The 17,225-nt window shown below is 64.0% G+C and overlaps 1 protein-coding gene across 1 annotated transcript in view; it reads left to right on the forward strand.

Moving 5' to 3' along the window:
• The first annotated feature begins 2,239 nt into the window (after positions 1-2,239).
• The window catches only part of NIBAN2 (niban apoptosis regulator 2), a 51,999-nt gene continuing 37,013 nt past the window's right edge, over positions 2,240-17,225 (forward strand). The window contains exon 1 of the mRNA XM_067308828.1: positions 2,240-2,356. Coding sequence (XP_067164929.1) covers positions 2,302-2,356 — 55 coding nt within the window. The 5' untranslated portion in view covers positions 2,240-2,301. The remainder of the gene's footprint in view (positions 2,357-17,225) is intronic.

The following is a 17,225-nucleotide window of genomic DNA, read 5'->3' on the forward strand; positions in this document are numbered from 1 at the left end:
CCGGGCGTCCTCCCAGCACGGCTGTGCCGCGCCAGCACAACGTGCGGCCGGATCCTGCACGCCTCGAGCAGGGTTGGCCCTGACACGGCTTGGAAAACACCAGCCAACGTCCTGCCCGCTCCTCAGCCTCGTGCTGAGGGCTTGGTCTCCCCAAAACCTTCCCGGGGGAGCACCCACGTCCCTCACCGCCCTAGGGGAATGGATGGTCCGAGCAGCGTCCACGTGCCGATCTGCTGGGAGATCCCGGCTCGGCAGCACCCCTGCGCGTGCTGCCCGCTCAGCGCGGCGGGTGTTGGTGCCAGGCGGGCGGTGGGTGCTGTTTTGGGCTGGTTTTGGCGGCAGGGAGAGGTGTGAGCAGCCTGCCGGTCCCCTGAGCCTGGCAGCCTGCAGCAGGCCAAGAGGAGCTATTTCAGGCTGCATAAACAGGATGCTTCACGCACACAGCGAGCTCCTCCGCTGGCCACCTCCACTCCTCCCTCCCGCCTCGGGGTAAACAGGGCAGCCCAGAAAAAGCCTCGCAGCACAACCTCAGAGCCATTTCCACCCGGGCTGGGTTGTAACAACCTGGCTGCGGTTGAGCGGAGCTTGGCCCAGCCCAGCCTGGGGTCTCTGTGGTCTGAAAACCGCTGGGAACCAGAGCGATGCCAAGGCATGTTCCACCTCGGGAGCACGGCAGCAGTTCCCTTAAGATGCCCTGCAGCAGGGGAGAGCCTGAACTTTCTGGTGGCACCGCCTCGTCCTCCTCTGCCTCCTCCTCTTCCTCCCTTGGTCACACCCCTGGCTGCTCTCTGTGCCCAGGGGTATGAGGACAGATGAGCACACAGCCCTTCCTCCGGCTCCAGGATCCTGCCCAGCCAGCAAGCGGAGGATCCTGCGACGACTGTTTCCGCCTGTTGCTCTCAGGAGGGAGCTGAAAGGAGCCGCAGCAACAGCAAAGGAAGGAGGAGCTTTTCCACCGCTTCCTCCAGCTCACAAGCCCTGGCTGCTTCGCTCTTAACCCTGGTCACCAGAGCCCCGTTGAGCAGCCTGAGGTCAAGGAGGGCCTGGGAACCGATCCCTTCCGCTACGCAGCGTTGCCCCATGAGCCCGGCCAGGCAATCTGCAGCCCCGGTGATGTGTGCGCAAGGGAGGATTTGCCTGGATTGACTAGCGGAGGGTTGTTAGTGGTTCCAGTGGTGCCAGTCTGAGTGTGCCCTGCGTGTCCCCTTCCCTCCAGATTCCAGGTGACGCTGGTCAATCTGGGAGGTGCTGGCACCCTCCCAGCTTTACCAGCCCCCAGGGAAGAGGGAGAGTGGGGTCGAGCAGCTCCAGTTCCAGCATCCGTGGCCAGGGAGCATTTTGACGCAGCTTGTGTTTTTCCACCCTAAACTTGCACATGAGCAAAGCGGCCCAGAGGCCTCAGGCGGGAGAGGCGCCCCTCTCCCGCCCTCCCACTCGGTGCTGCCGGAGCGCCCGGCTCCCACGGCCTCCCTCCCCTGCGAGGCGCACCTTGGCACCGACAGGAGCTCAAGGTTGAGGTTTACGAGGACTTGGGCGAGAGCGCGCAGGTAGGAAGGGAGGAGCCCGTGTTGCAATCGCCCCGTGAAGCAATGTCAGAAGCGGGAGCCGGTGCCAAGACAGAGCTGGTTTGACTGGCGCCAGCAGCGCCCCGGCCGTACGAGCTGGCTGCGGCGCTGGCAGCGTGTGCGGGGCACAGCGGCGCTCCCGCGCGTTTGGGGATCGCCGCGGGTGGGGGGGTGTGTGTGGGAAGGCGGGGGGGGGGGGGGGGCGACACTCCCCAGCACTGAGCGCAGCCCACGGCCCACTCCGCGCAGCGGCACGGACGCGCCCCTCTCCCGAGGATGGGCTCCCTTGTCCCCCCGCGGATGCGGCCGCCCCCGAGCCCCTAAAAGCAGCTCGTTAGCGGGGGACGGGACGGGACGGGACGGGAGGGGACGGGGCGGGGGGGCCCAGGTGCGCCGAGCCGGCCGCGCTCCCCAGCCCGCAGGCGGCGGCGGCGGCGCTGGCATCGCTCCTGCGCGGGGCGCGGCCGGGCGGCGCGGAGGGAGGGTCCGGGGGAGGCTCCGCGCTGCGCGCTCCCAGCCGCGGCCGCCCGCGCCGCCAGAGCTGGGGCTGGCGCTGCCCATGGGGCGCCGCGCTGCCTGACCCGGCCGCGGGCCGACGCCGCCTGCCCGCCCCGACCCGTCGCGTCGCGTCGCGTCCCGCCGCGGCCGCGCTCCGCTCCGCGCCCCGGGACGCCCCGCTGCGCTCTGCCCCGCTGCGCTGCGCTCGCCGCCGCCGGGCGCCGCCGCTCGCGTCGCCATGGGAGATGTGGTCTCCACGCACCTGGACGAGGGCCGCCGCCAGCACATCGCAGGTGAGCGCCCGCCGCTGCCCCCCTCTCCCTGCCCCCCCCCCCGCGGCCCGGCCGGCCTGGGCGAGCTGGGCTCCGCAGCAAGGGGGGGGGGTAAAGTTTCCCCTGTAGCCGCCGGCTGGGGGGGCCGAGCCAGCGCTTTGCGCTCTGCCCGTCCCCTCTGTTGAACCGTGGGGGCGCAGAGCCTTCGCACCCCCCCGCCCCGGCTGGGCATCTCGGGAGCCCCCTCCCTGCCTGCCTTCGCCTCCCTGCCGGCGGTGAGCAGACTTGAAGCAGCCTTGAAACTTTTCCTGCCAACGTACCACGTTGCAGTTCCCCTGTGCTTCGCCTCCTCCCCGTCCCTTTGCTGGAAGCCGCCTGTCTGCGCAAGGCAGGGGGGACACACAAGGTGTCTGTCTGCCTCCCAAGTGAAAGGCTCGGTTGTGCGGGGGTGTTTGTGTTGGCTCCAGGGACGAAGAGCGTGTTAATACGCTGAGCTTCTCCCAGGCTGCGGGTAGGGAAGGGGAGGGAGATGCTGGCAAGCCGGGTCCTGTACGCCAGCAGGGAAACCACAGACAACACGGCCTCGGAGGGGTTTGCTGATGCTGGGCCCAGAGCTGAACTTCCTCCTCCCTCCCTGCACTGGGGGGGATCCCTGGAGAAGCCCCCAAGGGCTCGGGGTGAAGGACCATCTGGTCACACTCCTGGGGTGCCTTGGCTCTGCCCCGGCACGGGCAGGACACAGCAGTCCCGCTGCTGCCGTGGGGAGAGCAGGATCCCGCGAGGGTGACAATGTGGTCTTTGAAAGCCCCGTCCCTCCTCCGGCCGTCCCGGGCCGCAGCGTCTGCCCTAAAGTGCCTCCGGCCTTGAGAGCAGGATGTCTGATTAGTCCTGCCTGGGATTTGCTGAACGTGGGATTATAGCTTCTGTACAGTCACGGTTTTGTGCGAAGCAACAGCGGAGGGGACGGCTGAGGGAGGGGAGGGCTGCTAATCGGTGCCTGCAGTCACTCGTCTGACCCCGGCGAGGGGGGTCACCCCGCTGGCGAGGGGGGTCACCCCGCCAGCGAGGCGCTGTGCCTCGGGCTCTGTTCCTGCCTGCCCTCCTCGGGCCGGGTTTTGTCACTTGCGATGTGGGCGCCTTCGCTCCCCGCGGCTCCCAAGTGGCGGGACTTGACCTCCAAGCCCTTTCTTTCGCAGGCTTCCCAGGCCAATTGAGCCTGCAGAAAACCCTCTTCTTTGCTCAGTTAAGCAAATCTCCCCCCTGCTCCCCCCAAAGTCAGGTGGCACAGAGGATCGTGGCTGAATATAGGACCTTGCGTGCCTTACAGCGAGCTCAGGTGCTTGGAAAGTTTTAGGGTTTTAGAGGTGGCTCTGCCACATCTTTTCTCCGTGTCCATCATAAAGCAACGTGAATGGCTCTGAAGTCCTTATTCTCAAGGACTTTCTAATTGGGGCTGTGAACCATAAGAAACACTGTGTGTGCCAAGGTACAGCTCCAGGAATGGCGTATTACAGCTGCCGCAGTATCAAAGGCTCCTGCCCCGACTCACGCCGTTGGGTTGCTGAGTGCGGAGGACTTGCCGACTTGCTGCTTACGGTGGAGCGTCGTCCCGCTGGCCAGGCTGAGCCTTCCTCCAGCCGGCTTGCAGGAATGCTTGCGTGGTATGCGGCTCAGCGGGACTCCAGCAGGTTTGCAGGCTTTCAAGGAGAGCTTTTAATAAGCTGTTGGTTTTCATTATTGCATAGTTAAAGCTAGACTTGTCTAATCTCCCCGTCTGCAGGAGGACACGGCTAAGCCGGCTTGTGTCTTCGCTAAACACTGTGTTGAAATACTGTCTCTCTCCAGCACGTTCAGGTCCAAAGCACATCCCATATCTCCTTTAACTCACTGATTCTCTGTAAGGAGACCACTCCACGTTCAAGCCTGTGGTCTTACTCCTAAAGAGTCCTTGAAATATAACAAGGAAAAGCAAGTCTGAGATTCAGCTGGATTTTGCTATGCAGGAACCTGTCTCTCTGCTGGGCCAGAAATGTAGGTTTCTGCAAGGCAAGACCGAACGGTTTCACCTTGTTGGGGACCAAGCTGTTCCACCCGTGGGTTTCAGCCCCTGCTCGGGGGGTCCCGGGAACCACAGATGATTTTTCAGAGGCCTGTGAAATAGGATTGTGGAGATCGTGCTTGTACATGTTGTGTGCCAAGCTACAGCTCCGAAAGTTCGGCGTGTGTGGGGAGGACCTGTACTGGGAAACCTCGCTGGGCCCACCCACTGGGAAAGGCTGGAGCCCACTGGTTTAAATAAACACCTCTGCTTTGCGAGCTGGGCTGCTCGCTGGGTAAAAAACCTGCGGAGATGGGAGGGGCCGTAACCAAACAGGCAAGGCACGACTTGCTGTCAGGCATGCAAAACAGCCCAGCAGCTAAAACGCAGGGTTTTCCTTCTAGCCGGGCCTGTTCTTCGCTGCCGCCACTCCTGCCAGCACCCAAACCGCAGTTGGAGAGGGGAGGGGGGCTCTGCAGGGCTCGGCCAGCTCTGCGCGCCGCTGCCCCGATGGCTTCTAATGAGTTGTCGAGTTGTCTGCAACACTTGCAGGCAGCAGCGCCGGGCTGTCGTAAGACGCGGCGTCGTTAGCCAATTCCCAAGTGCCGGGACTGGCTGGGTTTACGCAGAGCCCTCGAGGAGCTGGCGTCCTCCCCGGAAAGCCGTGCGCGCCCCGGCGGTTCCCGGGCTGAGGCCGTCGGCTCCCGCCTGCCGCGGCAGCGTAGCTCTGGCGCGGAGAGCTGCCGTCCTGCCCCGGGCTCGTGCTTTGCTCTTCCCCCCCCTGTGACGGGGAGCCGTGCGCTCGGATGGGGACCGCTGTCCAGTCCGCCCTCCATGGGGAGACTCGGGGGCTGGAGCTGGAGTTGCCAGCTGTCCCCCCTGCTTGGGAACAGGGGAGACCAGAGAAGCGTGGCCGGCTGCCGGGCTGACATGACCTGTCCATGCAGCAGAGACAGGAGCTCTCTTGACCCCAAATCCTTTGCTCAGCTCGTCACGGCCGCAGCCCTGTTACACCAGGCTGGGCGGAAAGCGAGCCCGGGAGCAGCATCGCCGCTGGGGAGCTTGGTGACAGCCTGGTCATTCCTTCATCCCTGCTGGGCAGCAGAGAGCTCAGCAGATCGGAGCCTGCAGGTGGGCTAAAAACGGGAGGAAGGAGATGACAGGCCTCACCACGCTGTGCAGCCCCCTCTGCGTGGAAACCTCTGGAGTAAAAGCCACGCTGAGCGGGTCCCATGCCCCGTCTCTGCCTGCGCGGAGGTGGCTGTGGTGAGCCTGATGCCCACTAGTTGAGCGAGCACGTCTTGTGTGCTGGTGGCTCAGTACCAGGGTCTTTTCTCCCTCTGCTTTGGGAGCGTGGTCCTCGCTGGCAGGGGCTCAGCCTCGTCCGACGTGCTGCACCCGCCGCCTGCAGAGCGGGAGAGGCAGATCTGCACCCTGTGCTCTTGCAGGCTGAGCAGACGTGCAAGCAGCATCCCTGACACAGCGCCGGCGAGTCCCGGCCAGGGCTCCCAGCTGCCCTGGTGCTCACAGGGCAACCACAGCGCTCTGCCATTGCTGGGGGTGCCATGATTTAAGCCAGGGTGGTTTTCGGGCAGTGCTGCCCCCAGCTCCCTGCCACCCTTGCTCTTCGGGGTCTCGGCGACCACATGCAGACCTGGGGAGCTGCGGTGACAGAGGAGCTGGTCAGCACTTCCTTCTGCTGCCCTGCTTCAGCACAGCGGCCTCCAGCATGGGGAAGGTACTGTTGGACATCGTCTTGGCCTGAGTCACCAAAGCCTGTTTGCCAACATTCTTTGGCTGCCCTCCTCTTCTTCCTCTCCTCTGTGGGTTGGTAGTTGCTCCTGACTTGCTCCACTGGCTGGAGCAGGGACTGTCTCCACCTGCCTTGCGCAAGGGTCCCCAACTGAAGTGTGGGCTGGCGTGTGGCCGTCGTCGGCCAAGCGCAGGGGTGGCCGGAATGGAGTATCATGCCAAGGTTCCCATGCAAGAAGTGGTATTGCCGAGTGCCTTGGTTTTTTACACAGTTGCCTTCCCTGCCCGGAGCACTAGGGGCTGGGGTGGAGGATGTCATGGATGTGGAGCCAGAGGACTTGGTGTCCTGCAGACCAGTTGCTGCGCTTCGTGCCCTATGCATGTGGGCCGTGCTGCCCTATCCAAATAACGAATTGTGTGCGGCTGTGCTGTCGCCAGCTCATGAACCCAGCGGTCTGGTGTGCTGGGAGGAGCTGGGGCCCGGGCAGACAGAGCTGCAACGCTGCCCGGCTCTGTGCTGCTGGTGGTGGCCATGGGCCGGGGCTGCGAGGGACCAGGGCAAAGGCTGCGGAGATGCTGGGTGCCTCTGTGACCAGAAGAATGGGGAAGTGGGAGGCAGCACAGGGAGGGTCCCAGTGAGCTCACACATCGTTCTGGCAACCCCTGAGTCGCCAGCCTGGGAATTGCTAAATAAACCAGCTGTTAATTCAGGGAGGGACAGGGCTGGGCTTCCTGCAGGCACCAGCCCACACAGCTGTGGCGAAGGTGATGCTGGGCCTCCCCATCCATGCTGAACTTGCAGCCTTTATGCTCAAATAAGGCTCGTCCCAGCCCTCAGCCCTTCCTGGGACAGGCAGGGTGGGATTTCGTACGCCAGCTGGGGAGCAACAAGAGAGTAAAATATCGAGGGCTGAGCCCTGCCGCACAGCTGGGCCTGCGTTGGGGTGCGATCCCCTCCGATCTGGCTGCAGCGATGGGCTCGAGGCAGGCACCCGGGGAGCTCTGCTCTGTGCTGCCGGGAGAGGTCGCGGGGTTTGGTCCGGAGCTGCCCGGTAAAGCCGGCTCGCTGCAGGATGCCTTGGGGAGGCCCGAGGAGGTTGCTGAAGGCTGCCCGGCTGCCGGGGCAGAGGGATCGACTAGCCGTGACTCAGCCGGGGCTCGCTGCGGGGGCAGGAAGGGGCTCTCTGCGGCTTCCTTGAACGTGACGCTCGTTTCCTAGAGCTGGTTGCAGATTATCTCCAGCCAGCATGGGAGGCTGTTGCTGGGGGTGACAGGCCCCAGGCTTGGCTTTGAGGCAGCAACTCGGGCTCAAACCCCAAACCAACCTCAGGATGGTGGATTGATGCAGCGAGCTGGTGTGAGCAAAGCCTCCTTGGCCAGCGTGACAAAGCTGTGACCTTCCACAGGTTCGACCGTCCTCGACTGGGGCACGATGTGGGGCTTTGAGTTGGACAAAGCCCTGGGATGTCCTGGATCAGCTGTGAAACGTGCTGTGCATTTGGGGAGGTCGAGAGGTTTCCCTTAATGAAGCGTGGCTCTTCTTTCATGGTGGAAAGAAGTAACTAACTCCCGTGGCACGTCGGGACCTCCCGCCAAAGGGCACTGGCTGGTTCTGGCAAGCTGGGGCTTACGCAGCAGCCGTCGTGTTTGGGCACGGGGCTGGCGCAGAGGCAGCGTGTCGGGGCAGGGGAAACCTGGCGGCTCCACGCTGGGGTTGCAGGGGCCTCTTGTGCCATCGGCCTGGTGGGTCCCTTCCCACGTGGGCAGGAGGAGGCGGCAGCCCTCCTGGCCCTGCCTGCGCACCCGTGCCGAGCCCTGGGGAAAAGCCTGCTCCTGGCTCGCGCTGCCTTCCCTCCCTGGTGGGGCCGATAACCCGTCTCCTGCAGGGCGCCTGATGCTCCCCTCCCTCAGCCAGTGCTTAGTCAAAGCCCGCGCCGGAGGTGCGCTGGTGCCGGGGCTGGAGCAAGGGTCGGTCCTGGCTCCCTGGAGCCTGGTTTCAGGCCTCACTTGCTTGGAGCAAGCTGGAACAGCAGCGCTGGCTCCCTCCGCTCCTCGCCTGTTCTGCACTGGGCCTGGGTCTGGCTGATGTGGACGTCCAGCCCTGGGCCCGGATCGCCCGGATCCAGGGGGGTCTGAGCCCTCAGCAGTGGTGCTGGGAGCCCTGGTGCTGGTGAGGGGGAGATCCCCACCATGGGGACTAGGGAGGGCACTGTGCCCCGCCAGCCGGAGCAGGGGCCTGCGCTGGATGCTGCTGCCCTTTCCCTTTAAAAAGGGGGAAAAGGTGGAGTTTTATTCCTTCCTCCCCTTCCAGCACTGCAGAAGGCTCAGGAGGAGGAAGCCTGTTTGCAATGAGTGGTTCTGCTCTGGCCTTGCCTCCCGTGCCGGCTCCGCTGGCACCGGCCGCTGCGTGCGGCGCGGGGCAGTGCCACCGGTGCTTGGTGCATCCAAGGGCCGGGCTCGGGAGGGGACAGGGCTGCTCGCGCAGTGTCACCAGCCTCGTCCATGTGACAAACTGTAGCAAAGTGCCCCGCTGGCACCATGGGTTGGGCATCTTGGACCCTGGCATCAGCGGGGCGTGAGGGGTGCAGGCGATACCACCAAAGGCTGAGGTTAGCTGGGGATGTGCAGTGAGGCTTTCTGAAACTCAGGCTGTGGGACTGGAGCCGGTGTCACCTTGCCACAGGGGCCAAGCAGGTGCTTATCCCTCTTCTGGGAGACCTGGTGCACATCTGGCTTCCCGGGAGCTGGGACCCCTGTCTGGGAGCAGCGTACAGCTTTTTGGGTCATGCCTTGCCTCTCATCATCTTCCCATGGCAGCAGCTGCTTGTGCTTATCGGGAGTAGGGTGAGAACAGCGTCTGGCTGGTTGTGAAACAGAGGCTCATTATGGGATGCTGTAATAGGGCTGGAAATGGGAAGGGTGGCTCCAGATCCCATTCCTTCATTGCCGCCTTGGACCAGGCCCCTGTCATGCTCTGCGCAAGAATCCGGTTACAGGGTTTCTCCGTGGGATGCACCATCCGTGCAGACAAGGGGTGCTGGTGTGAAGCACAAGGCTCCAGGGCCCGTCCCTGTGCTCTGGGGTGATGGACGTCTCGGTGACTGTCCCTGTGTGGCACCTCTTCCAGAGGCAGGCAGGAGGCCAGAGCAAGTGGCTTGTTCCACCCTGCCACGGGCTTGGGCAGGTGAACGGGAGCCCATTGATCCCGGGGAGGGGGTGGTGGAGAGCTCTCAAGGGGGTTCTGAAGAGGTATCGGGGCTCAAAGCCAGCCACTGCAGTGATTTATGGGGCAGGAGGGAGGCAAAGGCTTGGGAAACCCCTTCCCTGGGCTGTGGTCCCCTTGCTTGGTCTCCAAAAGGGGATCGGGGTGTCTGATATTGCAATGCCGGGGGATCCTGGTGTGCTGGGTGCTTTTCTATACCTGGACTGACCCGAGGGCCTGAGGAGGACTCTCAGCTGAGTTTCAGGCTTGGTTCCTTCTGTCCCCAGCCGCCTGGTGTTCCTGAGAGATGCAGGGATGCCGTCCTGCACGCCTGTCCCAGGCTTAACCTGGAGGGGACATGGGGCAGGACCTCCTTCACCCCACGACAGGGGTGGCTCTCGCTGCAGCAGAGCCCAGTTGAGCGGAGCCCCCCAAGATGCCTGTCCTGGCCCACTCTCACCTTTGCCACCTCTGGTCAGTGCTAGAAGTGATGCCCCTCGGGGGCTTTCCCTCTGTGAAGGTACACGGCCCAAAGCTGTGGTGTCCTCAGTGCCACCGCGTGGGGAGGTGGCAGAACAGGAGGGCCTGGCCACCAGGCACCATTTCATGAGGAGCCAGGGAAGTCCAGCTGTGGGAAGTATCCAGAGCCCCTTCTCCATCCCCAGCTTGTGCTGGACCACGACTGAGGCCAGGTGGGAACCTTGTCTTTGTGGAGGGAGACCGGCTGCTGCCTGGGAAAGGCTGTGACCTGCCGGCTGCTGCTTTTCCTCCTGGAGTGAGGAAGGGGCTGATGATGCTCTGCACCCGTCCAGCTTGCCAGCTGCAAGCACGGGGTCGATGCCATGCGGGCTGGGAGGCGCGCTGTGCTCGCCCTCTCGGTCCCCGCTGTCGCGCGCCGCCCTGCCAGCCCGGGGCTCGCTCCGGTTAATGAGGAGGATGTTGCGCTTCTGGATTTGCTGGCTGAGCCTCCTCGGCCTGGGAGGGCACGTCCCGAACAAGCACCTTGTTGTGGGAACGCTGGAGCCTCTCCCTCCCTCGCCGCGTGCCTCGGCTTTGTGCGGGAGGCTTGGGAAACGGGGCTGAGCTGCTTCCCCAGGGCTCTGCCGTGGGCCAGCCGGCCCCGAGGTGCTGTGTGCACGTCAGCTGGGGCCTCACCACTGACGCCGAAAGTGCGAGGAGGGGAGCAAGCGTGGGGGGAAGCTCCTGCCCATTGCATGTGCGCGGGGTCGGGTTGGGACGCCGGGCAGAGGGGACTGGCTGTGCCCAGGAGCTCCGTGGCCGGCTCTGGAGAGCGAAATCTGAGAGGGCTCTGTCTTCCCTGGGAATCAGATGAGCAGCAGGTAGGACAGGGAATAGGAAAATCTCCAGCACCAAGGCCTGTGACAGAGCTGAAAACAGGCGCAGGGTTGTTTTTGTTCAAATACCTCTTTTCTGATGTACATAAAAGTCTTTGTTTTGTCTCCTCCCCCAGCGCTGGATTGGGTTTCCTGCTGGCACAGGCCAGCTCAGCAGATGGAAAAGCGTGCCAGGTTGAGATCTTCTCTCCGGGATTAAGTGCGCGAGGGAGGAAGGGGGGCAGCCTGCTCGTCCTGCTGTGGGGAAGGCAGAGGATGCAGGTGCTGCCTGCGAGCTCTGGTGCTGCTCTGCTGGCAGAAGCGATTGCCATGATGTCTCAGAGGAAAGACCTTAAACCTCCTCCTGGGCCTGTCACTGTCCCTGACACCTGGAGTGTGTAAGACTTGGAGGGGGAGAGATGCTGGAGTTTGCTTGGAGCCCAGGAGATATAGGGACCTGCGTGGAGTGCTTGGCTGGGCTGCTCCCCAAAACATGTCTGGCAGATATTCTCCTGGCCCAGGGACCTGGAGGGTCCTGCGACCCCTCTAGCATTTGGCCCTGGAGAAGTGACCAGTGATTTCCCAAGTGCCAAAGGGCCTCGGGTATGGGTGACCAAAGGAAGCCGCTAACAGCACGCGACGCCGTAGCGCAGCATTGCTTGCATTGCAGCGTTGACTCAGCCACATGCGCCATGCTTGAACTGAAGCAATGATCCCGAAAGTCCGGTGCTGGTGGCAGAGCAGGGCCTTATCTGGAGAGGGATCATGCTGGTTCCCACCCTGCTGCGGGGGCAGCACCTCTCAGTGAAGCACAAACCAGGGGGTGAGAGCATTTTGTGCTCCTGAGGGATGGCAGCCCTTCGCCAGCCTGGCTTGTTGGTGCTACCTGGGCCCTTGGGACCCTGTAGGGACAAGGGATGCACAGGGTTATCGTAGGTGAACTGGTGGCAGGCTGGCTGGTCCTCTGTCCCCAGCTGTGCACCGCTGCTGTTCCAGTGCTAGGTCTGGGGTGGTATCTCCCATCGGGGCTTGGAGTTGGCTGACCTGGGATCAGGCTGCCTTCCGAGCCTGGGGAAGGAAGGGCTGTGCCATTCTCACTCTGAAATATCTTGATGCTGCCATCATCAGTCACGTCTGGAAGAGCACAGCTCTGCTCTTGCTTGGCTTGATGCTGGGTGATCACTGGTGGGTTATGAAAATCTGGGTGAGACACCCACCCACCATCAGGCAGGAGGTCCCTGAGCTGCTCTGTGGAGATGCTCTGAGTGCTCTCATGGGTATGTGTAGACCATGGCTGTAGAGCACCAGCCCCAAAGGCAAGGCTGGTGAGATAGGATGGCGAGACGCTTACTACCCCTCCTCATCAGCTCATCATGCCAGCACCTCTTCTGGTTTTATATCCTGGGCCTCCAGGGAGTGGCTGTGATGGGAGCAGGAAGGTCTTGCCCAGATCAGGCAGAGCTGAGAGGGATGTTCCTAGGGAGGACAGGGATATTTCCTCTTGCCCCCATCATGCAGCTGGGCTTATCTGGTGCAGGAAAGCCCCTGGTTAAGGCAGGTGCTTCACATGCCTTTGGTGCAAGAGGACTCCGTTTCCGAGGAATCCTGAATGTGTTGCTCCAGCTCACCCGTACCTGGGCTCAGTCCGGCCATGACCAGCTTTTCGGGAGAGATTCAAAGGCTCTGAATGCTGTTTGTTATTCAAATGCACATTCCTTACACGCAGTTCCAGAGCGGCCGTGTTCCTGGGGAGCAGCGGGAGACAGGCATCCACACCGTGGAAAAACACAGGCAGTCACGTAGCAGGACTCCAGTCCCTCTCTTGGCTGGGCTGGATGCCACCTCGAACCGGAGGAGTAGAGCTGGTCCCCGGGATTCGACTTCCTGGATGGCCGCTTGTCTGGAGGGTGCAGATAATCCAAGCGTCTGAAATCTGCCTTGCGCTGACCTACTTGCAGATTGCCTTTGCTGGGTTCCCACGGGTCGTGGCGGACGCACCACGAATGTACGCGAGCCGCTTCAGAGGGGGCAGGGGCCCCCGGGGCTGGGAGCGCTGCAGTGGGGAGGGGACCTGCTGCCACACCAGAAGCGGCAGGTGAAGGCTTTGCAAGCCCTCTCTCCCCTCTGAAGCTCCCTGATGCTCGTTGCTGTGCCGGCACAGTGTCCAAAGCGTGGTTGAGAACACCGTTGGGGGTTTCGACTGCTCCTAGGCCAAGGGGAAGCTGCTTCATTTCTTGTTTTATTTTTTCTCCCGGTGGATCCCATGGTCTGCTTTAGATCCTTCTGTGGATGTGTTGGGCAAAACTCAGCTTTAGCAGGTTTATTTGCTTTTGGCTGGGAGGGGATTGGCGTTACGAAACTACCACGGTTGGGTGCGGCAGCTCCGGATTAGGTGCTCTGAGACAAGGTAGGTGCAGCTCTGGGGGGCAGCACCCCGTGTCCGTGTGGGGGAGCACCTCCTCCAGGGGGAAGGAAGGACACCGGGGGTCTTTGTCCAGCTGGCTCTGCGGCGCCGCATCTCCAGAGGCGCTGGGGGAAAGCTGCAGTGCTCCAGCTAACGGGGCGCTGGTGTCCCTCTCGGGAAGGCAGCCCTTGGGTGCGGGGAAGCAGCGAGCTGTGCCCCCAACGGCAGCCTGGCCCCAGGGGTGGCCCATAGCCCAAACCAACCTTGTGGGCTCTGAGCCCCTTGGTGGCTGCCTGCAGAGCCCGCCTGCAGCTGTCCACCGTGAGCAGCATGCAAACCCCGCTATGGCTCAGCACCCATTGCCCCAGCCCATGCAGCAGGTCTTGGAGCCGGCAGGAGCTCCCCTTTCTCCCCAAGACTGGCTCTGGCAGCCTTGTTGCACCCTGTTGCAGGGGGCTGGGCTTTGGTGCCCTGGCGGAGACTTCCTCAGCCTGCCGACATGCCGTCCGGCAGCGATGCCATCTGCGTCGAAGCTGGCTTGGCACAACGGGCTCCTCTGACTCATCCTGGGGCAGAGCCATGCGTGGCAAAGACACTGCAACAGGGGATCAACCAGTTCAGGCCTGGGCCCATCTGGTTTCTCCTCCGAGGCTCTGCTGTCTCATCCCTTCCTCCTGCTCAGCCCCCCCCCTCCTCACCCTTCCCGAGAAGAACATTAGTCAGAGGGCAAACAGTTGCTTAGATCATCTCCAGCTCTGCCAGCTACGGAGCCGTGCAGCACCCGCTGGGGCTGCAGCCTGTGCAACGAGCAGAGCATCGGTGGCAGCAGATGTTCTTTTGCAAAGCGCGACCCTCCCCTTTTGACCCGTGCCATGGATCTAGGCTGGGTCTGATTTTTTTTTTATTATTATTATTTTTTTTTTGAAGGTGTTAATTAGTCTGCACGTAGTTTGGACAGTCGGAGCCCCGGAGTAACCCAGTGATCTCTGTCCTGCCCCTAGTTAACTGCAGCGAGCCTTGTCTAAACGCGGAGCAGAGCTGGTTGGACGTGGGTGTAGCTCGTTGATAAAGGGGAACAAAGAGCCCGGGCAGGCATTTAAGGCTGGCCTCCGCTTTGTGTTTGTTCCCCAGCTGGCTCAAGATAAACTTAATCTAAATCGCGATAAGGCCCCTGAGCAGAAATGGGGCCTTCGGACCAGGAGGTAAAGGGGGCGAGGGCTGCGCGTAGGCTGGTTGGATGCACCAGGGTTACGTGAGCTTTTTCCTAGATGGGAATGTAAGAAGGGAGAAGTCTCTCGGCCCTTAGCCCCCCTACCCCCCCACCCCAGTTTGATGCATCAGGTTTTCCTCGGTTTCGGTCTCGCCGGGCCCTTACGAGAGGGGAAAACACGCACACGCCGCTCTTCTGGATCAGCCGCAGCGTTTCGCTTTTATCAGGCACAAACCCTCTTTCGGGCTGCTCTGTGCCGCTCTCTTCGGTCGCTGGCCGGGACGACGGCTCGCCGTTGGGAAGGCGGCGCCGAGCGGGCGCTCCGCTGCCAAGCCCGGTGCTCGCCTCCTGCGCCCGCGTCGCCTCGCAAAGCACCGCGGGGAAAACCCCGGCTCTTGCGGGGGGGATGCTCATGCCGGGAGCTGAGTCAGGCCCACGTGAAGGAGTTTGTGTTTTCTGCATGGAAATTAACTGAGCGGAGATTCAAATTCCTGAAACCCTAAACTGCCGGCTGGAGCTTAACCCTTCGGGGGCTGCCGGCAGCGCGGGAGAGCTCCCGAGCTCGGCGACGCCGGCGCTGAGCTGTTGAAGCGGGACGACGATCTGCCCTTGGGCTGCCGCTGCCGGATCCTGGTACTGTTGCCCCAGCGCAGCCTTGATGCCGAGATCCCCCAAACGGAGGGAGGTGGGGGGAGAAGATGGCGCTGAGGGTTCAGGGCGTCCCCGCGTCTTCCCGGAGCGAGAGCCGGGGCCTGGCAGGGGACGGCCCCAGCGCGGCTCGGCCCGTCGCGACGCGGAGAGGTCGCAGCACCTCCTTGGTGCCCTCCGAGGCTGCGTCTCGCCGGGGCCTGCTGAGCGGCGCGCCTTGCGCAGCCTCTCTTGCGACGCGGGTTGACCTTGCTCTGGTCGTCAGCGCGTTGCTCAGCCTCAGCCGTTGCGTTCCCTTTTCGCGCCCGCTGTGCCGAAGCTCGTTTTGGAGACGAGCCCTCGCTGACCCCGGTGCGATGCTCTGAGATGCCCAGAGAGCAGAGCTGGTGGCAGCATGGCCAGCGGGGTAGCGTCAGCCCTCGCGGCTGGTCCCGCGCCTCCCCCTGCCAGCTGTTGCTCCTCAGCTGCAGATGTTTCTCAGGCCTCGGAGGAAGCTCCTGGCCTAAGGCCTTGCTCGGCACCCCGTCCCCAGCGCGCCGCGTGCCCTCGGTGGGGGAAGCCCGGCGGTGCTGGCAGCGGCCCAGCAGCCCTCGGTGACCTCCGCTCCAGGCTGCGCTCCTGCGTGCACAACAACGCCGGGATTTGGGACAAGCGACCTTGGCTGCCCTCCGGGAGGCGTGGGTAGCCGAGGGGCAGTTTGCAACCCCCCGGGCATGGCTGGGCTCTGCCGGAGCAGTCCCGATGCGTGGGGCGAAGCGGGTGCCCTTTGCCCACCCGACTGGTGGCACCAGCCTCCTCCTTGGTGGCCCTTTCCCGAATTGCCTCCCCTTGCGCCTTGAGCCCAGGCCGGGTGGTGGCCGGCCGAGGCTGGCTCCTTGTCTTCCCGGAGAGCCGTGGCGAGGTGGGAAGCCCGGAGCAGCGCGAGGCAGCGCGGGAAGGCCGGGCCGGAGGGAGGTGGTTGGCGTGGGAAAGTCGGCGCTTGGCAATGGGGCGCCGCCGGCGCGCGGCCGAGCCGGGAGGAGACTCCGCTGGCGTTGGCCTGGCGTAAACAGGATGCGCGGGGCCAGCCGAGAGCTCCGCTCGCCCCGCGGCCCCGGCACGGGGAAGAGGAGGTCGGGCATCCCGTGGCGGCTCCCCGGCCGTGCCCTCGGGCTGAGGCCGCCCGGGCGGGCAGAGCCCCGGGCTGGGAGCGCGCTGCCGCCTCTCCTGTTTGCGCGCGGGAGCCGCGGCCGGGCGAGGGGGGGGGCCCTGTCGTCGTTGCTCCGTTTATCTTGCTGGAAATCGGCTTCCGTCCATTCTTCGCCTCTCCGAGGTGTAAACCGCAAGGGCTGGAGGCGGAGACGTGCCAGGCCGTGAGGACAGATCCGTCGATGCCATCCATTTTGGGGCTGCTGGAGTCTGGGCACCTTCCCCCCCCCTCCCCCCCCCCCCACCAGCAGCCATTCCCTGCTCGCTAATCATTGACCGGCTAAATTAGTGATTAACTCCTTCCCCTGCGGCTTTGCCGAACGTGGCCGCGGAGCCATCGCCAGCCTCCCCGGCCCCTCGCGGCTCGGCGCGTCGTGTCACAGCGGCCGGCCGAGGCGCGAGGCTCCCCGGGGCGCTTGGCGAAGGGGCCGGTGCAGCCCGGCTGCCCTTGGCTTTGTCCTTGCGGGCCACGGCGCGGCGGCGAGGGGCCGGGGCTGCGGGAGCAGCTGCCGGCTTCGGGGGAGGCCGTTCCCGCCCACCTCTGCTGCCGGGAATCGCCCCGGGAGCACCGTGGAGCCGGGCACCCGCGGTGTCCTGCGGCCCCCGGCGAGGGCTGCCGCAGTGAGCCGGGGCACCCCGCCGCGTCCTTTGCTGCCCCGTCCGGGCGAGCGCGGTCCTCGGGGCCGCCATCCCTCCTCCTCCTCCTCCTCCTCAGCAGAGGCAGGGCCCCCCCGGGGTGTCCGCTCGCCTCCTTCGCTCCCCGTTGCTCTGCAAACGCGGCCGTGCGCAGCGCTCCCCCGGCCGGCCGTCACCGCCTCGCCGGAGGTCGCCGTCGCTCCCCGGCCGCGGGAGCCGTGCGCGTGGCGGCAGGGAGGACTCCTCTCCCCCGACACCGCTGCGAGCAGGTTTTCCCCTCTCTCACCCGTCTCGAAATGGCCAGGCCCTGCTCGGCGGCTGTGCTTTTCCTCCGGCCGCCGGTGACTCAGGCCTCCCCAGCAGACTGGCCAGGGGAAGTGAGCCAGGCGAGAGCTCGTCACGGGTGCGGGCGACGCGCCGGAGACGGGCCAAAGGGCTCTGATTCAATGAGGTTTTTGTCTTTTTTGGCCTGGGGGGA

This window comes from Apteryx mantelli, chromosome 21, assembly GCF_036417845.1.
Source record: "Apteryx mantelli isolate bAptMan1 chromosome 21, bAptMan1.hap1, whole genome shotgun sequence".
Lineage (NCBI taxonomy): Eukaryota > Metazoa > Chordata > Aves > Apterygiformes > Apterygidae > Apteryx > Apteryx mantelli.